Consider the following 26,587-nt stretch of genomic DNA (forward strand, 5'->3'; position numbering starts at 1 on the left):
TGATCTATGACCATCGCGACCATCACCCTAGCGGTCGTTAGAGCTGTGGGTGTAAACCCACAGCCTAACGACCGAAACAGAGGCGGCCGGTCAGGATGCAAGCGGCTGCCCAGTTTCTGAGCGACCGCTTGCATCCTCCGACCGCCTCTGAATGAGGGCCTCTCTGTGTATATGTGTTATGGTTAGGGGTGTGCACCGGCCACTTTTCGTGTTTTGGTTTTGGATCTGGATCTTTCTTTGTGTTTTGGATCTGGATTGGTTTTGCCAAAACCACCCTTCCGTGTTTTGAGTTCTGGGTTTTGAGTTTTCGATCTGTATTTTTTTTTAAAAAAAGCATAAAAACAGCTAAAATCACAGAATTTGTGGGTTTTTCTGCTCCTATGCTATTATTAACCTCAATAACCTTAATTTCCACTCATTTCCAGTCTATTCTGAACACCTCACACCTCACAATAGTGTTTTTATGTCCAAAAGGTTGCACCGAGGTAGCTGGATGACTATGCTAAGCGATACGAGTGGGCGGCACAAACACGTGGCCCATCTAGGAGTGGCACTGCAGTGGCAGACAGGATGGCAGTTTGAAAAACTAGGCCCCAAACTGTACATAATGCAAAGAAAAAAAAGAGGTGCAAGATGGAATTGTCCTTGGGCCCTCCCACCCACCCTTATGTTGTATAAACAGGACATGCACACTTTAACAAACCAATCATTTCAGCGTCAGGGTCTGCCACACGACTGTGGCTGAAATGATTGGTTCGTTTGGGCCCCCACAAAAGAAGCTGGCAATTAATCTGTCCCTGCACAAACTGGCTCTACGGAGGCAAGATGTCGTCCTCATCCACCGATTCCTCACCCTCTTCAGTGTTGTGTACATCCTCATCCTCACAGAGTATTAACTCGTCCCCACTGGAATCCACCACCACAGGTCTCTCTGTACGTTCTGGAGGCTGGTCTCCCTGGAAGAGTTGATAATTCATTTTTATGAACATCATCTTCTCCACATTTTGTGGAAGCAACCTCCTACGCCTTTCGCTGACAAGGTTCCCGGCTTCACAAAACACTCTTTCGGAGTACACACTGGAGGGGGGGCAACTCAGGTAAAATAGATCCAGTTTGTACAGGGGCCTCCAAATTGCCTCTTTTTCCTGCCAGTACAGGTACGGACTGTCTGACATGCCTACTTGGATGCTGTCACCGATGTAATCCTCCACCATTCTGTCAATGGTGACAGTATCATATGCAGTGACAGTAGACATGTCAGAAATTGTTGCCAGGTCCTTCAGTCCGGACCAGATGTCCAAACTTGGTCCTGCCTGCCCTGCATCACCGCCAGCGGGTTGCTTAGGATACCTAAGTTTTTTCCTGGCAGCCCCAGTTGCGGGAGAAAATGAAGAAGGAGCTGTTGACGTGTCACGTTCCGCTTCAGCTGACAGTGTGTTCACCAGCAGGTCTTTGCACCTCTGCAGGCTTGTGTCGGCCGGAAAGAGAGACACCACATAGGCTTCAAACCTAGGATCGAGCACGGTGGCCAAAATGTAGTGGTCTGATTTCAACAGATTGACCACCCTGGACTCCTGGCAAAGCGAATGAAGGGCTTCATCCACAAGTCCCACATGCCGAGCAGAATCGCTCCGTCTTAGCTCCTCCTTCACTTTCTCCAGCTGCTTCTGCAAAAGCCTGATGAGGGGAATGACCTGACTCAAGCTGGCAGTGTCTGAACTGACTTCACGTGTGGCAAGTTCGAAGGGCTGGAGAACCTTGCACGACACGGAAATCATTCTCCACTGCGCTTGAGTCAGGTGCATACCCCCTCCTTTGCCTATGTCATAGGTGGATGTATAGGCTTGAATGGCCTTTTGCTGCTCCTCCATCCTCTGAAGCAAATAGAGGGTTGAGTTCCACTGCGTCACAACCTCTTGCTTCAGGTGATGGCGGGGCAGGTTGAAGAGTGTTTGCTGGTGCTCCAGTCTTCGGCACGCTGTCGCTGAATGGCGAAAGTGGGCAGAAATTTTTCGGGCCACCCAAAGCGTCTCTTGCACGTCCCTGTCGCTTTTCAGAAAATTCTGCACCACCAAGTTTATTGTGTGAGCAAAACATGGGAAGTGCTGGAATTTGCCCAGATGTAATGCCCGCACAATATTGGTGGTGTTGTCAGATATCACAAATCCCCAGGAGAGTCTAAGTGGGGTAAGCCACTGGGCGATGATTTCCCTCAGTTTCTCTAAGAAGTTGTCGGCGGTGTGCCTCTTACTGAAACCGGTGACACAGCGTAGCCTGCTTTGGAATGAGCTAGTGTTTCTGAGTTGCTGCTTCTGGTGACGCTGCTGCTGTTGCTGCATAAGGTGATACATCTACCCAGTGGGCTGTCACAGTCATATAGTCCTTAGTCTGCCCTGTTCCACTTGTCCACATGTCTGTGGTTAAGTGGACATTGGGTACAACTGCATTTTTCAGGACACTGAGGACACTTTTTCTGACGTTTCTGTACAGTCTCGGTATCGCCTGCCTTGTGAAGTGGAATCTAGACAGATTTGGAACCGGGGACACACTACCTCCATCAATTGTCTAAATCCCACTGCACTAATGGCGGATACCGACGCACGTCTAACACCAACATAGCAGTCAAGGCCTCAGTTATACGTTTTGCTTCAGGATGACTGCTGTCGTACTTAAAGGACTGTTGGAGGGTCAATTGTTTAGTAAAAGTAGTGGTGTTCCTACTTCCTCTCTGGGATGATGAATGACTCCCAGCAGCAGCAGCGGCAGCAGGAGGCGTAGCAATGCAGGATCCTCCGGAGGAATCCCGGATAGGAGAGTCAGTCATGCCAGTGACATGGCCTGCAGGACTACTTCCGATCCTGACTAGGGAGGAAATTGACGAGGAGGGAGTTGACGGTGTGGTTTGCAGGCGCTTGGATACAACAGGACAAAGGGATTTAGGTGTCCCTGGACTGCTTACGGTCTTAGCCAAAGTTTCTGAACTTGACAGTAACTTTTTATGAACGCGCTGCAGGTTCTGTATAAGGGAGGATGTTCCTAGGTGGTTAACGTCCCTACCCCTACTTATTTCACCTTTACATATGGTACATATGGCAAGACAGTTGTTGTCCGGATTTGGATAGAAATATTGCCAGACCAAAGAGGTGGAATGTTTGGTCTTCTGCCCAGGCATGACCGTGATGGGCTTTTTCATCCCACGGACAACAACTGTCTCCCCCGGAGCCTGATTTAAACAAACCACATCACCATCAGAATCCTCCTCGCCAACTTCCTCCTCAGCGCCAGCTACACCAGTATCCTCATCCTGTTGTACTTCAACAGTGACATCTTCAATTTGCATATCAGCAAGTGGACTGTGGGTGCTCCTTTCAGCACTTGCAGGGGGCGTGCAAATGGTGGAAAGAGCCACCTCTTCCCGTCCAGTGCTGGGAAGGTCAGGCATCGCAACCGCCACCACACTTGGACTCTCCTTGGGGATTTGTGATATCTTCTTAGAACGCACAGTTCTTCGCTGTGCTTTTGACAGCTTAACTCGTTTGATTTTTTAGTGGGAGGAGGGCTTCCATCGTCATGTGAAGCTGAACCACTAGTCATGAACATAGGGAAAGACCTTAGCCATTCCTTGCCACTCCGTGTCGTAAATGGCATATTGGCAAGTTTACGTTTCTCTTCAGATGATTTAAATGTTTTTTTCAAGGTCATTTTCCTGAACTTTGTCATTTGGGATTGTATGTGCCCTCTACTATGATATTGGGCATCGGCCTTGGCAGACGACGTTGATGGCATGTTATCGTCTATGTCATGACTAGTGGCAGCAGCTTCAGCACTAGGAGGAAGTGGTTCTTGATCTTTCCTTATTTTATTTTTATCGGAGAAAGTTTGGTCCTCCATTTATGTTATATTGATATATACGTGCGGCTAAGGCGCACACAAACACAGAAAATCATTTTTTATTTTTGTTGGAGAGTAGTGCACTTTGTGGGTTACACCACCCTTTAAGAAATGAGCCAGCCGGCCCTTTACTTATGGGACACAGGCGCACGCTTGGCGCTGCTCCTTTGTTGATGCACGTGCAGCTACAGCCCACACAATTCACAAACACAGAAAATATTTTTTTATTTTGTTTGGAGTGCCCTTTGGGGGTTACAGCACCCTTTAGCGGTCAATCCAGCCGGCCCTTTATTTATGGGACACAGGCGCACGCTTGGCACTACTTTGTTGATGCACGTGCGGCTACTGCGCACACAATCCACAAACACAAAAAAATATATTTTTTTATTTTGTTTGGAGTGCCCTTTGGGGGTTACAGCACCCTTTAGCGGTCAATCCAGCCGGCCCTTTATTTATGGGACACAGGCGCACGCTTGGCACTACTTTGTTGATGCACGTGCGGCTACTGCGTACACAATTCAAAACACAGAAAATATATTTTTTTTTAGCACTTGGGGGGAGCACCCCTGACGGACAGAGCACCCCCTGGACAACAATACAGCACCCCTTTAGGACTGGGACACTGCACAGGACTTTGGAGTGGACACAGCCCCTATGGACAACTGACTGCACAACACAGTCCAGCCAGCCCCTATGGACTTTGAAGTAGTGGACACAGCCCCTATGGACAACAGCAGCACAACACAGCCAGCCCCTATGGACTTTGAAGTAGTGGACACAGCCCCTATGGACAACAGCAGCACAGCGCAGCACAGCACAACACTACTCTGCACTACACTACACAGCCCAGCCAGCCCTAACTCCCACCCTCCCTCTTCACTGTCCACAGCCGAGTGAGAAAATGGCGCCGACGCGGGTACCTTATATAGGATCCAAAACCCGCGAGACCCGGAAGGCGGGATGATGACGTTTTGCCTCGATTTCAGATCCGAGTCAGGCGGGAAAAGTCGAGCCTGACTCGGATCAGGGGGGGCTCGGATTTCAGAAATCCGAACCCGCTCACCCCTAGTTATGGTGTATATGTGTTAATGTGTATATATGTACTAGTGTCATACTTGCCGATATCCTTTTAGCCTTTTCCGGGAGGCAGGCAGCCAGGTCAGCTTACAGGGGGGCGGGGCCGGCAAAAGGGGGCATGACCGGGACGGCACAACCAAATCGGGAGAGTAGGCATGTATGACTAGTGTGTATGTGTTAATGTGTATATATGTATTGGTGTGTATGTGATAATGTGTATATATGTGTTGGTGTGTGTATACTGAAAATGTGAGTGTATGTTATATATGTATATGGCTTAGTGTAGGGCTTTTGGGGGAGGGGAGGGGGTGGGTTTGTAGGCTCTGTGTGGCTTAGAGGGGGCCCCCCATGCCTTAATCCAGCCCTGATCTATGCATGTACTTTATGCAAAAACCTGCCGATTTCATAAACAAAAAAAAACAGCTTTTATTTTCAGCTGGAAAAAGCCTACAATGTAATTTTTTCCATATTTGGTGTAGTGAAAAGTATACAGAACCTCCTGGTCTTTTGTTGTCAGATTCCTGCAGCTCCCACAGGTGGCAATGGGGAGAGAAACAAAGAATTTGTGCAAAGCATAACAACATATCTGAACGGCATTATGTCTGCTTGTACTGGAGAAAAGCAGGGAAGAGACAGTTCTCTTACTGCTTTTTTTCCCCCCAGAATGCACCACTTTCGCTGGACCCTCGGACCTGTTCTATGCATGTACGGATAGGTGCACTGGGCTAAAAGCATATGTTGCAGTTTTTTTTATTTTTGCATAAGATGGCAAACGCAGGGCGGTTTTCTCCTCGCTGTGACGGGTCCTTTTTATTATATAATTATGGCGGTAGGAATAAAAACCTGATAATTTTCAACGACATAGCAGAGTTTTAACTAAATAGACCCCATAATTTGTTACCACATGTATTTTGGTCACCTCTTTATCGGCTAGCCCCAAAAAGTATGGAGAAGAGGAGACTAAGGCAAAAAGAGATATCCCAAAGCTGCCCTGCATTATTATAACAATGTTATAGTGCAGTGTCCTCGTCCCTTTTATTTCCCACTTGCACTACAGAGATCAAATATTTATCTGTTAGTAGTCAGTCCTATTATTATCATCATCGTTTATTTAAATGGTGCCACAAGTGTTCCGCAGCGCCTTACAAAATACATAAACAAATAAGTAATCAGCGACTTACAATATAATACAATATAAAGCTGGATATGGATAATAAACATTGCTATATTAGCGACCTGTACACCCACATAAGCAGCCAAGTGTTAGTTGCCCTAGTGGGGAGTAAGATAGAAATGAAAATACAGTAGGGAGAAGCACAAGAGGGTAGAGGGCTCGACAGAGCTTACATTCCTCTGTGCCCCCACTCTCAGACTCTGATGACTTTGGCAATCAATACCATGCCCGCAACATTGCGTATGGCAGTCCGTGTTAACTTCTTTCTTGGGTGATTGGACTGCCCAATGAACTCACATGTAGGGGTTGGCAAGGACAAACATCGAAGGTACCTGCAAAGGACATGGGAAACAAACAGCTATTGAACTGACAAGAAGAGGAAGCAACAGAATGTATTTAAATGATTCTTTAAAAACTACATTGGTTGCATACTCATACGTGTCATGTGAACAGTGCTAATTGATAGCTGTGGTGGATATCACCTACATAGGAGGGAGAGAGTTGTGCAAACAGTGTTATCTGGGACATGAAACCTTTTTGTTTTAGCTATGTTTTTGTTCCTATTGAAATGAATGAGTACAAAGCAAAATTTCTGGTCACACAACAGCATTAAAGATATCCCTTTAGGGCCAGTGGCAAAATAGTTACTGCAAAAACGGGTTGGGTATGCTGATAATGCCGGCAGCAGAATCCTGATGGTGGAAATCCCGGCGCATGCAGGTAAGTATTCTAACCCATCCCCTAACTCATCCCTCCTGCAGCTTAACCTTAACCTTCCCCCTCAGCATAATCACCTCCCTCCCGCAGCCTATCCCTAACCCTCCCTTCCTGTAGTCTAATCCTAACCCTCCCCCTAGCCAATTTAGTGCCCTAGGCAAGGTTTTGGGTGGTGCCTCCCTCGCCGTGTGATTCTGAAAGGGGGCGTGGCCTCATGAAAAGGACCCATACCTAGCACAGCACCTCCCTATCCCAGCACAGTGTCAGTCCCCACCCTCACCCACCACCCCTATCACAGCAGAGCACCCCTCTTCCAGCAGTGAGCACCACAGCACCCCAGCTCTCTCCTAGTTCCAAACTTACTTTATTTGAGCGTAGCCTGCAGAGCCGTCCAACTCAAGGTACAGCAAGCCGCGGGATGTGGACCCGCTTTTCGAGTCTCAGGCTGGCAGGCTGCAGCTATATATGGTGATTGCTGGAGGTTGACCCCAGAGCCATGAGGTGTGACTAACTACTCTGAGCTCTGCAAAGACCCATGGTGCAGCAGTCCTCCCACGACCATTTACTTATAGTCCTGAATGAGTCTCTGCCCAGACGCAGAAGCTCATTCTGATTGTGTGACGCCCCAGAGCCGGCCCCCCAGCGCTAACCACTAGCCGCCGTCCAGGTGCCCTGCCCATGCAAACTGTTGCTGGCTGTTCCGCTGCTGCCCGGTCCAATCAGAGCTCACCTGACAGTAGCAGCTGCCAGAGTCTCTGCCCAGCTGGCAGCAGGTGCCCAAGCCGTGCCTGCACCAAACTTCCACCAATCCTAGGCGGGCTTGGATGCCCCTAGGCATTTGCTTAGTTTGTCTATGCCTAGGGCCGGCTCTGCCCTATTGCCTAACCCTAACATTCACTGTCAGGATTCTGGAGCTGGGATTCTGACTGCCAGCATTGCGTGTGCCGGGATACTGACTACATCCTGTCAAAACTTTTTTTTAATTGAAGTCTATGGTAATCTGCCCCCATAACATTAGTAATTAAACAACTGTTTGGATATGATGTGGAATTTTCCAGCAAGAAGTTTTTTTTCCCCCTTATAGTTGCTCTGACTCTGACCTGGGAGGGGCGGGACTTTATGACATCATCATGTCCCACCTGTGACATTTCTTAAGCCCCACCCCTTTCGGGATAACCATTGTAGGACTTTTTAATAGACAGAAAATAAGTGAAAGAACATTCAAAGTTCTCTATCTCCCCCCTCCTTTTTGGGTTGGTTTCCAAACTAATTATATATTCAGGAAATTAAAAACATTCTGAGTAAAATGACATTGACTAATTATTGATGTTGGAATGTGACAGCCTAAAAAGTGCCAAAAGGGACTCCGCAGCGAATGAGGATCATTTTGTGACTTTTGTATGTGTGCAGAACGTATAAAGCCTTATACAGTCCGATCAGATGGTGTAACGTGATCAATGCTTCTGTCTCCAGAAAGAACCCAAAGCTCAGAAAAAGGACAATATCATTTATTCAGGACAGGAGAAATGTGAACAAACCAACAACACTGAACTTCATGAACTTATTTTCTCCCCGGAGACCAGATATTCTGTAACGGTCAAAAGCCAAATGACATATTATCCAATACAGGATAAATCACATCTGTGATAAGCAGAAGCCTTCAGGACCACACACTCTATTCATAAATGATAAAGAAGGAAAGATAACTCAGAGAATACGACTCCAAATGAAAAGATTGTTGGAGGAAAATGTATTTATAAAACAACAAATAAGCTACAATAGATGGAGATAAACTGCATTTATATTAGAGGTGTGAGCGGACCCCCTGTGTTTTGGCTCTGAAACCATTTTCGTGTTTTGGCTTTGCCCAAAATTCCTTGCTTTGACTTTGGATTTCATTAAAAATGGTCAAAAACAGGTAAAATTATGTAATTTGTAGGTTTCATTTAATAACCATATAATTTTATTAGGTTTACAAGATACAATAATTAAGGTGCATACACACAACAATTTTTTGAACGATCGTTAACGATATCATTTATCGTTCAAACTTTGTAAAAATTGTTCACTTTGAGTTAAAACGATGAACGATTATCGTTCATGCGCATTCACGTTTGTAGTTCAGTCAGACTGACCAACTAATCGATTTTCATTAAGGGAATATGCAAAAATAGTTTGTAGTTCAAAAATAATCGTTAATTACACTTTAAAAAAATCTGACAGATAATCTGACAGAAAAAAGAAAATCAGTCATAAAATCGTTGGTAACAAAAATCCTTGTGTGTGTATGCAGCTTAAAGCTACACACACACACACACACACACACACCGATTTTGTTACCAAAGATTTTATGAACGATTTTCTGTCAGATTATCTGTCAGATTTTTTAAAGTGTAATGAACGATTTTTTTGAACTACAAACGATTTTTGCATATTCCCTTAATGAAAATCGTTCAGTTGACAAGTCTGACTGAACTACAAACGTGAACGCGCATGAATGATTATCGTTCGACTCAAAGTGAATGATTTTTTCAAACGATCGTTAAACAATATCGTTTAACGATAATCATTCAAAAAATCGTTGTGTGTGTATGCAGCTTAAGTAGTAACCAATGGAAAATGAAAATATAACATGAAAATACGGGTACCATCAGAAAATGGTACCAAGTGATGTAACAAATACAGTATTAAGGATGACAGTAACCCTGCATAAACAAAATGATTAACCCCTAACAAAGGGGGTGAGGGAGATGTAGAGAGCAGTGCAAAGCTGAAGGAATAAAAGGGGCAAGTCATGAGTAGGGTGAGAGAGTTATGAAGAAGAAAACTAGGAAGGAGCAGAGGGGAAAATAGAGGAGGGAGAGAAAAAGAGAGACGAAGGAGGAGAAGAATGGTGAATCAGGAATGGGGGGATTGAAGCGAGCCGAGAGGGGAAGGGGAGATGGGTTATGGGAAGAAAATCAACCTTTCAATCCAAGAGGTATGAGGAAAAGGGTGGGGGGGGGGGGGGGGGAATAGCCACTGTGCACTGGAGTCCCTTGGTAGAAAGTTGTGACAAGAATCACATAGACCGGGTAAAATCCATGAGTAGCTTTATTGCTCCCCACAGGCAGGTACACAGGATATGGCAGTTTCACAGGCAAGATGTAACACAGTCTTCAAAACAGCAATATTTCTTCAGTGGACTCACAGGTCCAGGAGCCTTAACACTAGTCACCCCCGGGCCTATTAGCTGGGCGACTATTTCACCCTCAGGCTCATTTCCCCAGTGTCTCTGCAGTTCTTAAACCAGCCTCACACAGGTGTCTGTAATCAGCTTCCTTCCAGATCCTGATTGAGGCAACACCTGAACTGGACAGTACACATTCGTAATGCCTTTGCTCTGCCAAACCTGGGAGATCTGGACATTCCACATTTACCTCATCTGGAATTCTGCTGACCCTGTCACAAAGTAAATAACAAAATTCTCCATTTCACATGTAAGTGCATAAACCTGTTATGGGATCATTTCTTGGGTTGGAGGAGTATGATTAGAGCAGAAAAATAATGGTAGAGGAAAGAGAATCTCAGGTTAGGGGCACTCTGCGTCTGTCTTAAAAAGTAACTATTAATATGCATTAAAAAGCCATAGAGTGACTATATTCAGATAGCTGTATATATCCATTTATAAATACTAAGTATGAAATAATACAATAAGACAAAACAAAACAGAGGTAAGAAGGACGAGAAGGAAAAATGTTAACATAGAGGCGAAATATGAGGGGGTACATATAACATAGGATAACAAATATTCCGGCAACCAAGCCTAAGGATAATGTGAAAGTAATATTTTCTAATCTGAATTCCGAAGGTAAATAACAGCACTAAGGTCAACCAATAGAGACAATTGTGGATAAAAGAGCAACAAAGGTATCAAACCAACATGAATAAGACTGTATGTGTGTATATATATATATATACATATATTTATATGGTATTCACATATTTCTGTGTTAATAAAGTCAAATAATAACTACATAACAATCCATGGGCCAAGTTCAATTCAGAGCGATGTTGATGTTGAATTGCCATGGGAGGGAGCTCCTGCAGCTATTCAATTCAATGCCCTGTTTGCCTGGTCGGGAAGCAGGTAATTCTGAGAATGCCGGTTCTCGCGACGTAACCTGGGTGTTAAGGTGTGGTAACCGGCATTCTCCAACTAAAGGTGCGAGAAGAAATCCTTTAGCCGTCCAAACAGCGCAGTGTATTGAATAGCTTTGGGAGCACTCTCCCGCTGCTGTTCAACATCGCACTGAATTGAATTCGGCCCCATGTGTCCACAAATGTACTTAATGACAGTATTAGTTGCGAATTCTTCAAAAAATGAATTTAATCAAAGAATACATAAATGAAAGTGCAAAATAGCAGCGGTACCCTTAGATCAAGTCAGGTGACAGTGCAGTAAGGAAGAAGGACCCTCAAACAATGTGACTACCAGACAGCTGCTGCTTGCTATATGCTCAATTGTAGTGGATAGTAGAGTGAGCGTATCTTGGTAGTCCACCTAAAAGGTTAATGAGTGTAATAAGTATCAGCTTTTAGATTAATCTTCCACTGGAGATCCTGATGTTAACAGTGGAGAATCAAACCACGGTGATAGCATCTAATGAGAGTACCCTGAATAGAAGATACTTATGTGAACTTCATAAAGATTGAAATAAGATACCTGTGGGTGAGCTGCAGTTGAATGCTACTGTACTTCCCACTGTGTGCAGGGAAACACTGCAGTGAACAGTGGGTGAGAAGTCATGGGCAGAGAGCGAGGAAGGGAAGGGCAGAGGAGGGAGTTGAAAGTGGCAAAGAGATACCGGGGGTTTGAGGACTGGAAGGAAATGGTGTTCTTGAAATATGATTGTTTGGAGAGGGACAGGGCAGCACTGTAGGATGAGAGAATACATTTGAAATGCTGGAAGTCTGCCTTATGGTGCATACACAGGGTCAGATAAAAAGGACGATTTAAACCCTAACAATATAGTTTCTCATTGATCACTTAAATCGTCCTTTTTTAACCCCCTATAATAGCGTTTTTCAGCGGTTGTTTAATGTGCCGCGCGGTCAGATCCACCGGTCAGATCTGCTGTACTGTGGCCCTGGCAGCGCTGAGCTCTTCTGGGAATCTCAGGTGTGCCGGGGCCATCACCTATGCAGACGCGGCGGCATGACATCACAGGTCATGCACGCCGCGTTTCTAGTCAGTCAGCCCGCCTGCCCACCAACTCCGCGGCCCCTAGAGATGCCCTGCATGAAGGCCACCAGCACCCCCAGTCAGCCAGCCAGCCCCGCGGCCACCAGCACAGGCAGCCAACCCACGAGCACAACCAGCCCCGCGGCCACCAGCACCCCCAGCCAGCCCACAGCCACCAGCACCCCCAGCCAACCCTCGGCCACCAGCCAGCCAGTCTGCCTGCGTGCTGCACTCTGCTGACAGCTCTGCCAATGAGGGACAGGTAGGGGCAGAAAAATGTAAATTTATATTTTGTGTGTAATTTGTTTTTTTGGGGGGAGCAATGTGGGTTTTTTTTTCTTTGGGGACCAGCAATATATATATTTTTTTTTCTGTAGGGGCAAATGTATGTGTGTTTTATTCCTATAGGGCCTATGTATGTGTGTTTTATTCCTGTGGAGGCCAATGTGTGTGTGTGTTTTTTTATGTGGGAGCCAATATGTATGCTTTCCATAGGTTGTGCACGCCTTTGGATAACGATCATTCAGCACATGGAGGATGATCAGACAATGATATCTGTTCATTGTCTGATCTGACCGTGTGTATGCACCATTAGAGCATGATATCCTCCACTGACGCTCGGCAATTCGGGAATACTTTTGCAGGTATCTGGTGTATTTGGAATGCCAGGGTTGTGGTGTGGATCTGTGAGGGTGAGTAGTCATTGCCGGAGCAACAGAGTCAAGAGCAGAAGTAAGGGAGGCATTGTACAGGGAAGTGGCTTGTTCAGGACAGGAGAGAGAACATATAGGGGAAAGAAGTGAGTCCAGCAGGGAGGAAAAAGCAACAGTGTCAATAGCCTCAATGTTACGCTTAGTAATGGTGGCCTTAAGAGGTGAAGGAGAGAGGGATAAGTTAAAAGAGAGAAGGTGATGGTCAGAGAGGGGGAATTGCAGAAATATCACAATGGTGAGTAAAGACCAGGTCAAGTGAGTGCCCACTTACATGGGAGGGTGATTAGGTCCATTGGGAGAGGCCAAATGAAGAGGTGAGGGTAAGGAGTTTTGAGGCAGAGAATTCTGTGGGAATGTTAATTGGATTATTAAAATCATCTAGGATAATGGAGGGAAGATCTGAGGAGAGAAAGTGAAGGAGCCAGGAAGCAAAGTTGTCAAGGAATTTGAGGGCCAGGGGGGACGGTAAATGACAGCTACTCTGAGGTGTACTGGTTGGTTAGCATGAACTTCAAATGTGGGGAATGTAAGAGATGGTTCAGAGGGTATTAACTGGCGGATAGAAGGACCCCAACGCGACCCCCAGGCCGGGAGGTGTTGGAGATGATGAGGCCCCCAGAGGAGAGAGCAGCAGGAAAAGTGGTGTCAGAGGGTGAAATCCAGGTTTCAGTAATGGATAGGAAATGTAGGGAGTTGGAGATGAAAAGGTCATGGCTGGGGACCAGTTTATTACCGACTGACCTGGCATTCCAGAGGGCACAGGATAGAGGGATAGCGTGCGTGGGGGAGATGTGAATACGATTATCAGGGTTTCTGTAGTGTGGAGGTGATATTAATTTGGGGGGCCGATATGAATAGAGTGTAGCAATGGTGCGGGCACCTGAGCTAGAAAGGGAACCTGTAGGAGGTGGGCAGGGAAGGAGATGTGGATGGCAGTAGGATGAAGTGACAGGGAGAGGAGTGTAGGAGGAGGGATTAGTGGTGGGGTAGTAGGACAAAGGGGGGGTAGAACAGGATGAAAGTGGAGAAATGGGAGAGGAGGGGGGAGAAGGAGAGGAGGAGACAAGGGAGAAAGGATAAAGGTGGAAGCAGGGGGCAGAACAGAGGGAGTGAAGGAGGGAGTTGAAAAAAACCTTGTCATGGTGTATATAAGTAAACTAGAGGGATGAAAATTGGAAATATAAATGATATATGAATGAAAGAGAAAGTGCAGGAGATTTGCAGAAATGCAAGTGAAAGAACAGTGATGGTAAATATGTATGCACATTAACACAAGCTTGTTATTGAGCTGAATAAAAGTGGGGGTATAATGCATGCAGAATTTGAATAATAAAGTAGACTGTAAGCAGATAAAGGATGTGAGGCTAGGCAAGAGAACTATGATTATAGACAGTTAGTATGGCTGTCTCTATGCTGGCTGAGCGGTGGCAGACATTAGTATATTTTTGCAGCTGCATTGCGTGCGATTACGCTATTGCGATCCGTGCTGAATCAGGCCCAGAGTCATTTAAACAATTATCATTGTAATTTTATATTTTTTAAATGATTTGGCCAGTATCAAGTGTCATATCCGAGCTTCTCCGATTCTATCCCCAGCCATCTAGTGATTCAGGGCCTGAATCAGAGTTGGGAATAGAGGTCCTGATTCAGTGACGGACGCTCTGACCAGCTCAGTAACCATCGATAGTGCGCCCCCTTTGGTGCGAGACCCGGAGCGACAGCTTGGCTGTCGCTGTCCTGGTCTCGCGCATGCGCACGACGGAGCTGCCTCCGTCGTGCGCATGCGCATTGGGGTAACATCGACCTGCTTGCGAGCGTCCTGCGCCCGCGAGCGGGTCTGAATGAGACCCAGAGAGAGATATCTCTATCAACTGATTATCTTTGTGAAACCATGCTGCTATAATATTTATTATAAGTGATGCCAGATGACTGGTATCTATCTATTTATTAAACGTAGCTAGATGTTTAATTGGTCCAGTAACCAAGAGTTTGGAAACCCCCTTTTCAAGATCCTGCGTTTGCCACTGCATTCTGCAAGTGTGCAAGTATAGGATCTTTATTCCAGGTACTACCATTGGATTCTACATGGAAAAGGGACGTGAACAGCTGGCAGCAGGTAAGTATGTGTGAGTGAGGTAGGTAGGTATGTAATAAAGTTGTGCTTTAGATGGTGTGTGTACTGTGTTTTTTTAACTATTTAGTTTACAGTGGGGGTACGGATGCTGGCTGCCTGCTGGCACTTGTAGTTCCACAAGTGCCAAAGGGCAGGCATGCTGGCACTTGTAGTTCCACTGTAAATTACTATAGTTTTTTACTATATACCACATTATTACTCCCGTACCCACATCCCAGGGGTGCGGGGAAGAGCTCTGGCTTCAGCGTAAGCCTTGGGTTTCAGGAGAGGGGGGACCCCTTCTTGGGGGGTCCCCACCTCCTAAGATCCCCAGCTTGGGCTGACCAGCTTGGGGTGTTAATGCTTTGGCCCTGGAGACCCGGTGATATGGTCTCCTGGCTGTGGCATTACACTCTGGTCGGTTTGGGTCTGGTGCTGGTTTTAAATATAGGGTGGACCCCTATGCATATGCATTTTTTTTTCACCCTATATTTAAAACCAGGACTGGTCCTGCAGCCAGGTGCTGGTTCCTAAATTACGGGGGAACCCTACATGTTTTTTTACCCCATAATTTTAGGCACCAGGACTGGCTGACCAGTCCGGGGCTGGTTATGCTTTTGGGGGGGGGTGTTTTAAAATGGGACGAATCGAGACCAAAATTAATCTTAGTAAATTCACCCCTTAGAGAGAGGAGCTAGTGCTTGGGAAATTGCAGAAGATGTATTACTGTGTTGGCCACTCACACTTGACTTGGGCTCATTTCTAGTACCATGTCTAGCAAATGTGGCCATGGTTTGAGCCTTTCTTTGCCACAATGGGTGTATGGAATGTTAACTATTTTCCTCCTTTTGGCCAAATTATGACATTCATCATGAGTGACATTCCCACTGCCAGTCACATCACTACGAGCTGATGTTTCTTTGACATTGAGGAAGATTTATGTGATTTGGAATGGCCTCACTTAAACGTTCTTCTTCCCACGTGAACTTGGTTTCCATTAGTAGAAGTACTACTAGTGCCAGTGCTGCTAGTACTACGATGATCATCTTGACCCATAGACTGATCCATCACTGAATATAATTGTCTGATTTCACAATTAGATTACAACAGGGAAACAGTATGTTATTATTTATACACACAGATGTACTAAACCTTGGAGAAACAAAGTGGATGGAGATAAAGTACCAACCAATCAGCTCCTGTCTGTTCACAGGCTGTGTTTGAAAAATGTCAGTTAGGAGCTGAGTGGTTTGTACTTTATCTCTCTCCATTTTTCTCTTTCCAAGGCTTAGTACATCTACCGCACAGTGAGATAGGGAATGGGGGGACTGATACTTTGCAATCCACAAAAAGAAAATATCAGGGTAGTACTCCAAAGTTTTGCAGCTTTCCAGGCACACTGAGATTTTATAGGCTACATACAAACCATAGGCGTTTTTATAATGGGTGCAAGGTGTGCGGTGCACACGGGCCCCTGCACCTGGGCCATAAGTAATTATACTTACCTCTCCGCCGCTTCCCGAAATGCTGCTCCACAGCGCCGGATCGGCACTGCAGATCAGCAAACACTCACTGGGGAAATGGCCATTTTCCCAGTGATCTGCGCATGCGCAGAAAATATGTCCTCGTGAAAGTACGTGCGGGTGCCATTTTCCCGGAGATCCACACATGCGCAGTAGATTCTGGCGTGAAGCCAGAATCTACAGCGCTTAGTGCCACTGAGCCGCCGACAGAGAAGAGGGTGCCCAAACGGAGGCTGCACACGGGCCCCCTCCTCTCTTAAAACACCCCTGATACAAAAAATATAACTTTAGCAACTTTCTAGATAAACTGCCTGGTCTTTTTCCAGTGGGTTGTTAAGTGTTTGTAGAAAGTGAGGATTGGCTTGGTGGGTCCCTTGCTCTGACAAAAAAGATCGGGATCCACCACCCCGTCCTCATTTCCACACTACATGGGAGAAGACTCTGGCCCTCATTCAGAGGCGGTCGCAAGAAGCGATCGCTCTCTCTGAATGAGGGCGGCCGCTTCTTTTTTTTTAGTGCGGTCTCCTGGTCGCTAGCTAAGCTGTCAAGACCCTCGCGACCATTGGGGCTTGCGACGAGACCCTAAGGTTGGGTCTCTGCAACCGCAACCCCCAATGAGCTTCCTGCTCTGATCAAGCAGGAAGCTCCCCACTGACATCACTGCCGATGTCAGTGGGGCCACCCCCAAACAGCAAGCGTTCCATCAGGAACGCCTGCGTTTGTGTAACCACCACCCCGCCCTGCCAACAAAACGGGGCGAGCTGTCGATCAACATTGACAGCCGCCCCTTTTGTAGTGAGCTCCAGAGCGAGAGAGTTTCTCTCTCGCTCTGGGGCTTGCGCGCGCGCAGTGCAGCCGCTGCACGTGTGCAGGACCAAAACATCAAGTCGGTTGCGAGCGCTCAGCTCGCAACCGACTATCTCTATCTAACCGACTATCTCTATCTAACCGACTATCTCTCTGGCCGGTGAGACGAGCACCTTGTCCACACACACCAGCTGCTTACAGAGAAACCTCCAAGGTTGCAGGATCATAGAGCTACAAAGACCAAACCGAGCCAGCTGGTAGGAGATAAGGCAGCTGCAGCTGCACAAGCACTGTTGGAGCCGGCTCCTCTCCCATGAAAAGGGTTGAGTGTTTTCAACAATTACCGGTAATACACTAAATTAGTATGGGACGCTGTGTCTGAACATTGCTGTGTACATATACACACCTGTAGAATCATAGGGTCTGATTCAGCAGCGCACGCAGATTCCAGATTATCGGGAATTTGCGCGTGCGCAGGACCCATTCTGTGAGTGTGGATCCTGCTAAGACGCACCGATGTTCGCGATGGTGATCCCAGCCTCCAACCTCCGTTGCAGTGCTGGGATCGCAAATACAACAGGGGTGTCATACACCTCCTGCTGCATTTGCATTATTGCAAGGATCACATTTGCAAAGCTTTGCAATTGCGATCCTTGCTGAATCAGGCCCAAAGACCACAGCTCTGAGAATAATATTGCTCTTTTGCTATACCTAAAGGGATTCCCTAAAAGAATCATCTGGCATCTCTCCAGAACACATTCAATAGGGGGTATAGTGGTATCCTATTATTATACTATTTTAAAGGATCCTTCAAAAGGACTCCACCTGAAATTGTCTAATTGTCAGCACTGTGTCTGTATCAGAATACTAGAATTAAATTTACATGTCCCCCTTTTCTGCCTCATTTGCATTATTTGTACAATCACCGTTCCATTGTGCTTAACACAACAAATTTCCCATCCTCAACCCCACATTGTGAAAGTGCGTCCCTCACCAGCCAAAGGCTATAGGTCTCCAGCTGTGTGCTTCAGTCTGCAAAGGCGCCATCTGTCTCCAGTTGCCAGCTACAACCTGTGATGGACATCTGCCACCAGGTCTCTTAGTTGACCTCTCACCCCAGCTGCACATACCTTCTACACCCATTCTTGCAGTAGCAGATCTGTATAAGGAGGAGTCCCCTAAAAACGACCAGCTTCATTCACTCTCTGATAAGGAGACCAGCCCTAAAGTTCCTCACCGGAGCCAACAAGATTCCAGAATTGTGGCAATAAGTAGACCAAGATTCTTTTTCTTTTATTAAGCATGATGGAAATATGTTTTGTTTTTTCTGGGGGGTGTTACACTTACAAATACTAAAATCCTATTATACTAATTAAGATCAACTGACAGCGATCCTTTGCCTATATGTGCAAGTGTCAAATTGCAGATAAAGCATCCTCACGAATATGTGATAAAAAAAATGCAAGCACAGAGAATTATGGGGAAATTGGGTTTACAAACACAAAACAAAACCAGTTGGCACTGATAACCTCTAACTAAGATAATAAAATTGTTTCTTTGGAGGGATCGGTATGAAATACGGCGGTTCAAATCCCGATGCTGGAAGACCGGCTTTTAAGATCCCGACAGGTAAGTATTTCTACTATTACTAACCTAACCCTAACCCTACCTTAGGGGTGCCTAACCCAAACCTCCCACCCAAGAAACCTAAGCCACCCAGTAAGTGCCTAAACCTAACCCCCCCTTCACCGCAGCCTAAACCTAAGGCTCCCGGGGAGGTGCCTAACCCTAACTTCCCCTGGAGGTGCCCAACCCTAACCCCCCCTTTCCCTAGCCTAACCCTAACCCTCCCAGGGGGATGCCTAACCCCAAGTCCCCCCCTGGGAGCCCCTAACCTAACCCTTCCCCCCCTCGTCTGTCCGCGCCCGGCTTACCTTCGATTGGTATGCCGGGCGTCGGGCTCCCGGCGTAGGTAAAATGACAGGCGTCGGGATCTTGACGACTGTCATTAGACCCCTTCCGGGCAGCTGGTGGTCAGAATTACATATGGCGTCCATGACCAGCAGGGTTCCCGAATTTACAGGTGCTAAGCACAAAGTACCTGATGGAGGGAACACACGTGGACAACAGGTGCAGTGCAATAAAGAAATGTTTGGCGCCAGACCGTTTCATGATGCAAGAACAGGAAAACTTTATTTACACTCCAGCACAGTAAGCGTATCTCATCTTCCACTGTGGCACCAGGCAGCACTTCCCCTCAGATCCCCTGCAGGGACTTCCTCTCTCCACACCATCCATGCCTACTCTCCCAGAAGTGACAGAAGGCTCCAGATTTTTTGGGCAAACCCCTGCACCCACGGTAGAGTAGGCATTTCTCTTGCATTCCTGCCCAATTCCTAGTTTAGTGGGCAGCATGGGGAGAATTTCCACAACGATCGTGGGTCCCCGTGCAGGGCTTAATGATGCCATTCTGCAAGAATGGCGTCATTTGGCTCTGCCCCCTATTTAAATCTACGCGAATTGCAGCAATTTACCATGAGAGGGTGGGGCTTAATGACACGGACTATCATGTCCCTCCCCCATAGCCACCCAGCTGCTTCTCCTCCCCGGACTTCTCCCAGTAGGAGAAAAACAATAGTCGGCAAGTATTGCTCCACAGGGCACTCTGGCTCCAGCTGCTACCTCTGCAGCACTCCCCAATTCTCTTCTTATGAGGGTGCTCAATCTCATTGGGGCTGCCATTTATCTGCAGTTCCCCTGCAGCTCTGTTGGAGAGGCAGCTCCCCCTCTAGTCTGTACCCAGGGGCTTCTCTGTCCAAGGCCCCTTATTGACTAGGGGCTTCTTGCAGGGAGACCCTTACTGTCTTACAGTGGCATTTCTCTTGTACATATAACTTGTGGCTTATGGCTGCCGCCATGCACCACCCCCTTGAACTCCAGGGTACCACCGGATCTCCCTCCTCCTGTCCAGCGGCACTAGCATAAGATGGCTGCAGCTGCCGCACTCCACCACCAGGACGTTGGCAACCTGGATCTTTATTACGGCAGCGCTGGGAGGTGAGGCTTAATATGGGGGCGGAGCTTAAGCTGTTTTAGCGGGACACCGCACCCTGCCCAATTTCGATAATAGCGGTGCAGCAGTTACCGCTGGTGAATGGATGCTGTGTGCATGCGCCCGGCTTCTATTCACTGAGGTAGGAGAGCTTGGGACAGCCCGGCATGTTCGTTAGTGCCAGGCACGCTCCAAATAGTGATAAAAGACCCCTTTCCCGAGGTCACATCCCCTTTTTTGGTGCACGTACGCTGAACACTACAGGTACTACATATATATATATATATATATATATATATATATATATATTAGGGGTGTGCACCGGCCACTTTTCGTGTTTTGGTTTTGGATCTGGATCTTTCTTCGTGTTTTGGATCTGGATTGGTTTTGCCAAAACCACCCTTCCGTGTTTTGGGTTCTGGGTTTTGTGTTTTGGATCTGTATTTTTTTGAAAAAAAGCATAAAAACAGCTAAAATCACAGAATTTGTAGGTTTTTCTGCTCCTATGCTATTATTAACCTCAATAACCTTAATTTCCACTCATTTCCAGTCTATTCTGAATACCTCACACCTCACAATAGTGTTTTTATGTCCAAAAGGTTGCACCGAGGTAGCTGGATGACTATGCTAAGCGACACGAGTGGGCGGCACAAACACGTGACCCATCTAGGCGTGAAACTGCAGTGGCAGACAGGATGGCATTGAAAAACTAGGCCCCAAACTGTACATAATGCAAAGAAAAAAAAGAGGTGCAAGATGGAATTGTCCTTGGGCCCTCCCACCCACCCTTATGTTGTATAAACAGGACATGCACACTTTAACAAACCAATCATTTCAGCGTCAGGGTCTGCCACACAACTGTGGCTGAAATGATTGGTTCGTTTGGGCCCCCACAAAACAAGCTGGCAATTTATCTGTCCCTGCACAAACTGGCTCTACGGAGGCAAGATGTCATCCTCATCCTCCTCATCCACCGATTCCTCACCCTCTTCAGTGTGTACATCCTCATCCTCACAGAGTATTAATTCGTCCCTGCTGGAACCACAGGTCCCTCTGTACGTTCTGGAGGCTGGTCTCCCTGGAAGAGTTGATAATTCATTTTATGAACATCATCTTCTCCACATTTTGTGGAAGCAACCTCCTACGCCTTTCGCTGACCAGGTTCCCGGCTGCACTAAACACTCTTTCGGAGTACACACTGGAGGGGGGGCAACTCAGGTAAAATAGAGCCAGTTTGTACAGGGACCTCCAAATTGCTTCTTTTTCCTGCCAGTACAGGTATTATTGTTTGTGTAGCACACTTTGAGGGTGTCACCACCCTTTAACAGACAGACGCACGCTTGTCGCTGCTGCTTTAAGGATGCAGGTGCGGCTACAGCCCACACATTTCACAAAGACCGAAAAAAAAAGAACAATATTTTAATTGTTTGTGTAGCACACTTTGAGGGTGTCACCACCCTTTAACAGACAGACGCACGCTTGTCGCTGCTGCTTTAAGGATGCAGGTGCGGCTACAGCCCACACAATTCACAAAGACAGAAAAAAGAAGAATATTTTTATTGTTTGTGTAGCACACTTTGAGGGTGTCACCACCCTTTAACAGACAGACGCACGCTTGTCGCTGCTGCTTTGAGGATGCAAGTGCTGCTACATCGCACACAAGTCACAAACACAATAAAAAAATAGTTTTTTATTTTTTGGAGCACTTTGAGAGTTACACCACCCTTTAACAGACAGACGCACGCTTGTCGCTGCTGCTTTAAGGATGCAGGTGCGGCTACAGCCCACACATTTCACAAAGACCAAAAAAAAAAGAACAATATTTTAATTGTTTGTGTAGAACACTTTGAGGTGTCACCACCCTTTAACAGACAGACGCACGCTTGTCGCTGCTGCTTTAAGGATGCAGGTGCGGCTACAGCCCACACAATTCACATAGACAGAAAAAAGAAGAAGAATATTTTTATTGTTTGTGTAGCACACTTTGAGGGTGTCACCACCCTTTAACAGACAGACGCACGCTTGTCGCTGCTGCTTTAAGGATGCAGGTGCGGCTACAACCCACACATTTCACAAAGACAGAAAAAAAAGAACAATATTTTTATTGTTTGTGTAGCACACTTTGAGGGTGTCACCACCCTTTAACAGACAGACGCACGCTTGTCGCTGCTGCTTTAAGGATGCAGGTGCGGCTACAGCCCACACATTTCACAAAGACCAAAAAAAAAGAACAATATTTTAATTGTTTGTGTAGCACACTTTGAGGGTGTCACCACCCTTTAACAGACAGACGCACGCTTGTCGCTGCTGCTTTAAGGATGCAGGTGCGGCTACAGCCCACACAATTCACAAAGACAGAAAAAAGAAGAAGAATATTTTTATTGTTTGTGTAGCACACTTTGAGGGTGTCACCACCCTTTAACAGACAGACGCACGCTTGTCACTGCTGCTTTGAGGATGCAAGTGCGGCTACATCGCACACAAGTCACAAACACATTAAAAAAATAGTTTTTTATTTTTTGGAGCACTTTGAGAGTTACACCACCCTTTAACAGACAGACGCACGCTTGTCGCTGCTGCTTTAAGGATGCAGGTGCGGCTACAGCCCACACATTTCACAAAGACCGAAAAAAAAAGAACAATATTTTAATTGTTTGTGTAGCACACTGTGAGGGTGTCACCACCCTTTAACAGACAGACGCACGCTTGTCGCTGCTGCTTTAAGGATGCAGGTGCGGCTACAGCCCACACAATTCACAAAGACAGAAAAAAAAAGAACAATATTTTAATTGTTTGTGTAGCACACTTTGAGGGTGTCACCACCCTTTAACAGACAGACGCACGCTTGTCGCTGCTGCTTTGAGGATGCAGGTGGAATCTAGACGGGATTTGGAACCGAGGACACACTACCTCCATCAATTGTCTAAATCCCACTGCACTAATGTCGGATACCGGACGCACGTCTAACACCAACATAGCAGTCAAGGCCTCAGTTATACGTTTTGCTTCAGGATGACTGCTGTCGTACTTCATCCTCATCGCTAGGGACTGTTGGAGGGTCAATTGTTTAGTAAAAGTAGTGATATTCCTACTTCCTCTCTGGGATGATGAACAACTCCCAGCAGCAGCAACAGCACTAGGAGGAAGTGGTTCTTGATCTTTCCCTATTTTATTTTTATCGGAGAAAGTTTGGTCCTCCATTTATGTTATATTGATATATATACGTGCGGCTAAAGCGCACACAAACACAGAAAATATTTTTTTATTTTTGCTGGAGAGTAGTGCACTTTGTGGGTTACACCACCCTTTAAGAAATGAGCCAGCCGGCTCTTTACTTATGGGACACAGGCGCACGCTTGGCGCTGCTCCTTTGTTGATGCACGTGCAGCCACAGTGCACACAAGTCACAAACACAGAAAATATATATTTTTTTGGTTTGGAGTGTACTTTGGGGGTTACAGAACCCTTTAACGGTCAAGCCAGCTGGCCCTTTACTTATGACACAGGCGCACGCTTGGCACTACTTTGTTGATGCACGTGCGGCTACTGCGCACACAATTCACAAACACAGAAAATAATTTTTTTTTGGGTTTGGACTGGAGTGTACTTTCGGGGGTTACAGAACCCTTTAACGGTCTAGCCAGCCGGCCCTTTACTTATGACACAGGCGCACGCTTGGCACTACTTTGTTGATGCACGTGCGGCTACTGCGCACACAATTCACAAACACAGAAAATAATTTTTTTTTTGGTTTGGACTGGAGTGTACTTTGGGGGTTACAGCACCCTTTAACGGTCAAGCCAGCCGGCCCTTTACTTATGACACAGGCGCACGCTTGGCACTACTTTGTTGATGCACATGCGGCTACTGCGCACACAATTCACAAACACAGAAAATAATTTTTTTTTTGGTTTGGACTGGAGTGTACTTTGGGGGTTACAGCACCCTTTAACGGTCAAGCCAGCCGGCCCTTTACTTATGACACAGGCGCACGCTTGGCACTACTTTGTTGATGCACGTGCGGCTACTGCGCACACAATTCACAAACACAGAAAATAATTTTTTTTTTGGTTTGGACTGGAGTGTACTTTTGGGGGTTACAGCACCCTTAACGGTCAAGCCAGCCGGCCCTTTACTTATGACACAGGCGCACGCTTGGCACTACTTTGTTGATGCACGTGCGGCTACTGCGCACACAATTCACAAACACAGAAAATAATTTTTTTTTTGGTTTGGACTGGAGTGTACTTTCGGGGGTTACAGCACCCTTAACGGTCAAGCCAGCCGGCCCTTTACTTATGACACAGGCGCACGCTTGGCACTACTTTGTTGATGCACGTGCGGCTACTGCGCACACAAATTCACAAACACAGAAAATAATATTTTTTTTTGTTTGGACTGGAGTGTACTTTGGGGGTTACAGCACCCTTTAATGGTCAAGCCAGCCGGCCCTTTACTTATGACACAGGCGCACGCTTGGCACTACTTTGTTGATGCACGTGCGGCTACTGCGCACACAATTCACAAACACAGAAAATAATTTTTTTTTTGGTTTGGACTGGAGTGTACTTTCGGGGGTTACAGCACCCTTAACGGTCAAGCCAGCCGGCCCTTTACTTATGACACAGGCGCACGCTTGGCACTACTTTGTTGATGCACGTGCGGCTACTGCGCACACAATTCACAAACACAGAAAATATATTATTTTTTTAGCACTTGGGGGGAGCACCCCTGATGGACAGAGCACCCCCTGGACAACACTACAGCACCCCTTTAGGACTGGGACACTGCACAGGACTTTGGAGTGGACACAGCCCCTATGGAGAACTGACTGCACAACACAGTCCAGCCAGCCCCTATGGACTTTGAAGTAGTGGACACAGCCCCTATTAACAACAGCAGCACAGCACAACACAGCCAGCCCCTATGGACTTTGAAGTAGTGGACAACAGCAGCACTACACTACACTACACTACACAGCCCTAACTCCCACCCTCCCTCTTCACTGTCCACAGCCGAGTGAGAAAATGGCGCCGACGCGGGTACCTTATATAGGATCCAAAACCCGCGAGACTCGGAAGGCGGGATGATGACGTTTTGCCTCGATTTCAGATCCGAGTCAGGCGGGAAAAGTCGAGCCTGATTCGGATCGGACTCGGATCGGGGGGGCTCGGATTTCAGAAATCCGAACCCGCTCACCCCTAATATATATATATATATATATATATATATATTAGGGATGAAAAAAAACCAACGGAACCGAGCCTGCACATCCCTAATATATATATATATATATATATATAAAAAAGAACATAGCAAAACAACATCCTACATCCCCCTTGACTAATACAACAGTACAATATACCAATAAGGAAGAACAGGTACAGACCACTTTGCAGCATTACACCAAGAAGAGAAAGGGAAGATGCCTCAGAGGAAAGAGTTTCGAAAAAGAAGAAATCTAAGATTAGGAGAGACAATAGTGGGATTTTCAATTTGTCAAAACGTAAACTAAGTGAACAGGAGATTACTTTATTACAAACATGGTTGAATTAGGCCCCTAATAAAAACCCCACATTTTTTATTTATCACCGGAGCTATTGTGCGTCCCATCGAGTAAGATAAGTCTGACTCTCCTGCTGCTAATGTGTACATTGCTGTCATAGACTGTGAATCATCCGGTCTTTCATACTATTACGGTTTACTCCCACTATCATATTGTGTTGGGAATTTGACCAATCTATGATTGTAAGATAATTTTACTATGCTGGGACCCATGCAACGCTATACAAATATTTAGTTTTTTTTATTCAATTGCACTTTATATCTACATTAGTTACATTATATGATCTGAATAGACTGGTATAGCGCAGTTCACGTGAGGTTTTTCTAAAATTATGTTTAACCTGCTTCATCTTGGGTTTGGGTTATGCGATGGGAAGATGGAGTTTTGGCACAAACATTGGAGTCATGACTCGGTACTAATCGGCACACTTAAATTCGGTTCTGTCCGACTTCTCTGAGTCTGAAACGCTCATCTCTAATTTATATATAGCATTGTTTTCCCCAAAGGAAAGCTGTTCTCTGCACATGACCAAGGTCCCCTTTGCATTTGTCAGAAAGTAGATTTCACTGTCAGCTATATAAAGGCTTCTAACAGTGAGATGTGGAGAACTATGGGAAGCGCTTCTACAAGAAGCGGTATTGGCAGACACTGCAGACAGGATTGGCAAATACATGGTGACAGCTACTGATGCAAGGAGTTCCCCAATTGCTAATAAGTATAAGGAGTCAGG

At 46.3% G+C, this 26,587-nt stretch overlaps 1 protein-coding gene across 2 annotated transcripts in view; it reads left to right on the forward strand.

Moving 5' to 3' along the window:
* The window catches only part of IL20RB (interleukin 20 receptor subunit beta), a 146,107-nt gene that overhangs the window by 78,541 nt on the left and 40,979 nt on the right, over positions 1–26,587 (forward strand). Inside the window, exon 7 of one of the 2 annotated variants that reach the window (XM_088473867.1) lies at positions 8,333–8,786. The exons of the other annotated variant lie outside the window; for it this stretch is intronic. Within the exon in view, the coding sequence (XP_088329993.1) occupies positions 8,333–8,506 (174 nt within the window). The 3' untranslated portion in view covers positions 8,507–8,786. Of the gene's footprint in view, positions 1–8,332; positions 8,787–26,587 lie in introns of those variants that run through there. 2 annotated transcript variants of the gene reach the window in all.

This window comes from Taudactylus pleione, unplaced genomic scaffold (assembly GCF_031769625.1).
Source record: "Taudactylus pleione unplaced genomic scaffold, aTauple2 ptg000142l, whole genome shotgun sequence".
NCBI classification, from domain to species: domain Eukaryota; kingdom Metazoa; phylum Chordata; class Amphibia; order Anura; family Myobatrachidae; genus Taudactylus; species Taudactylus pleione.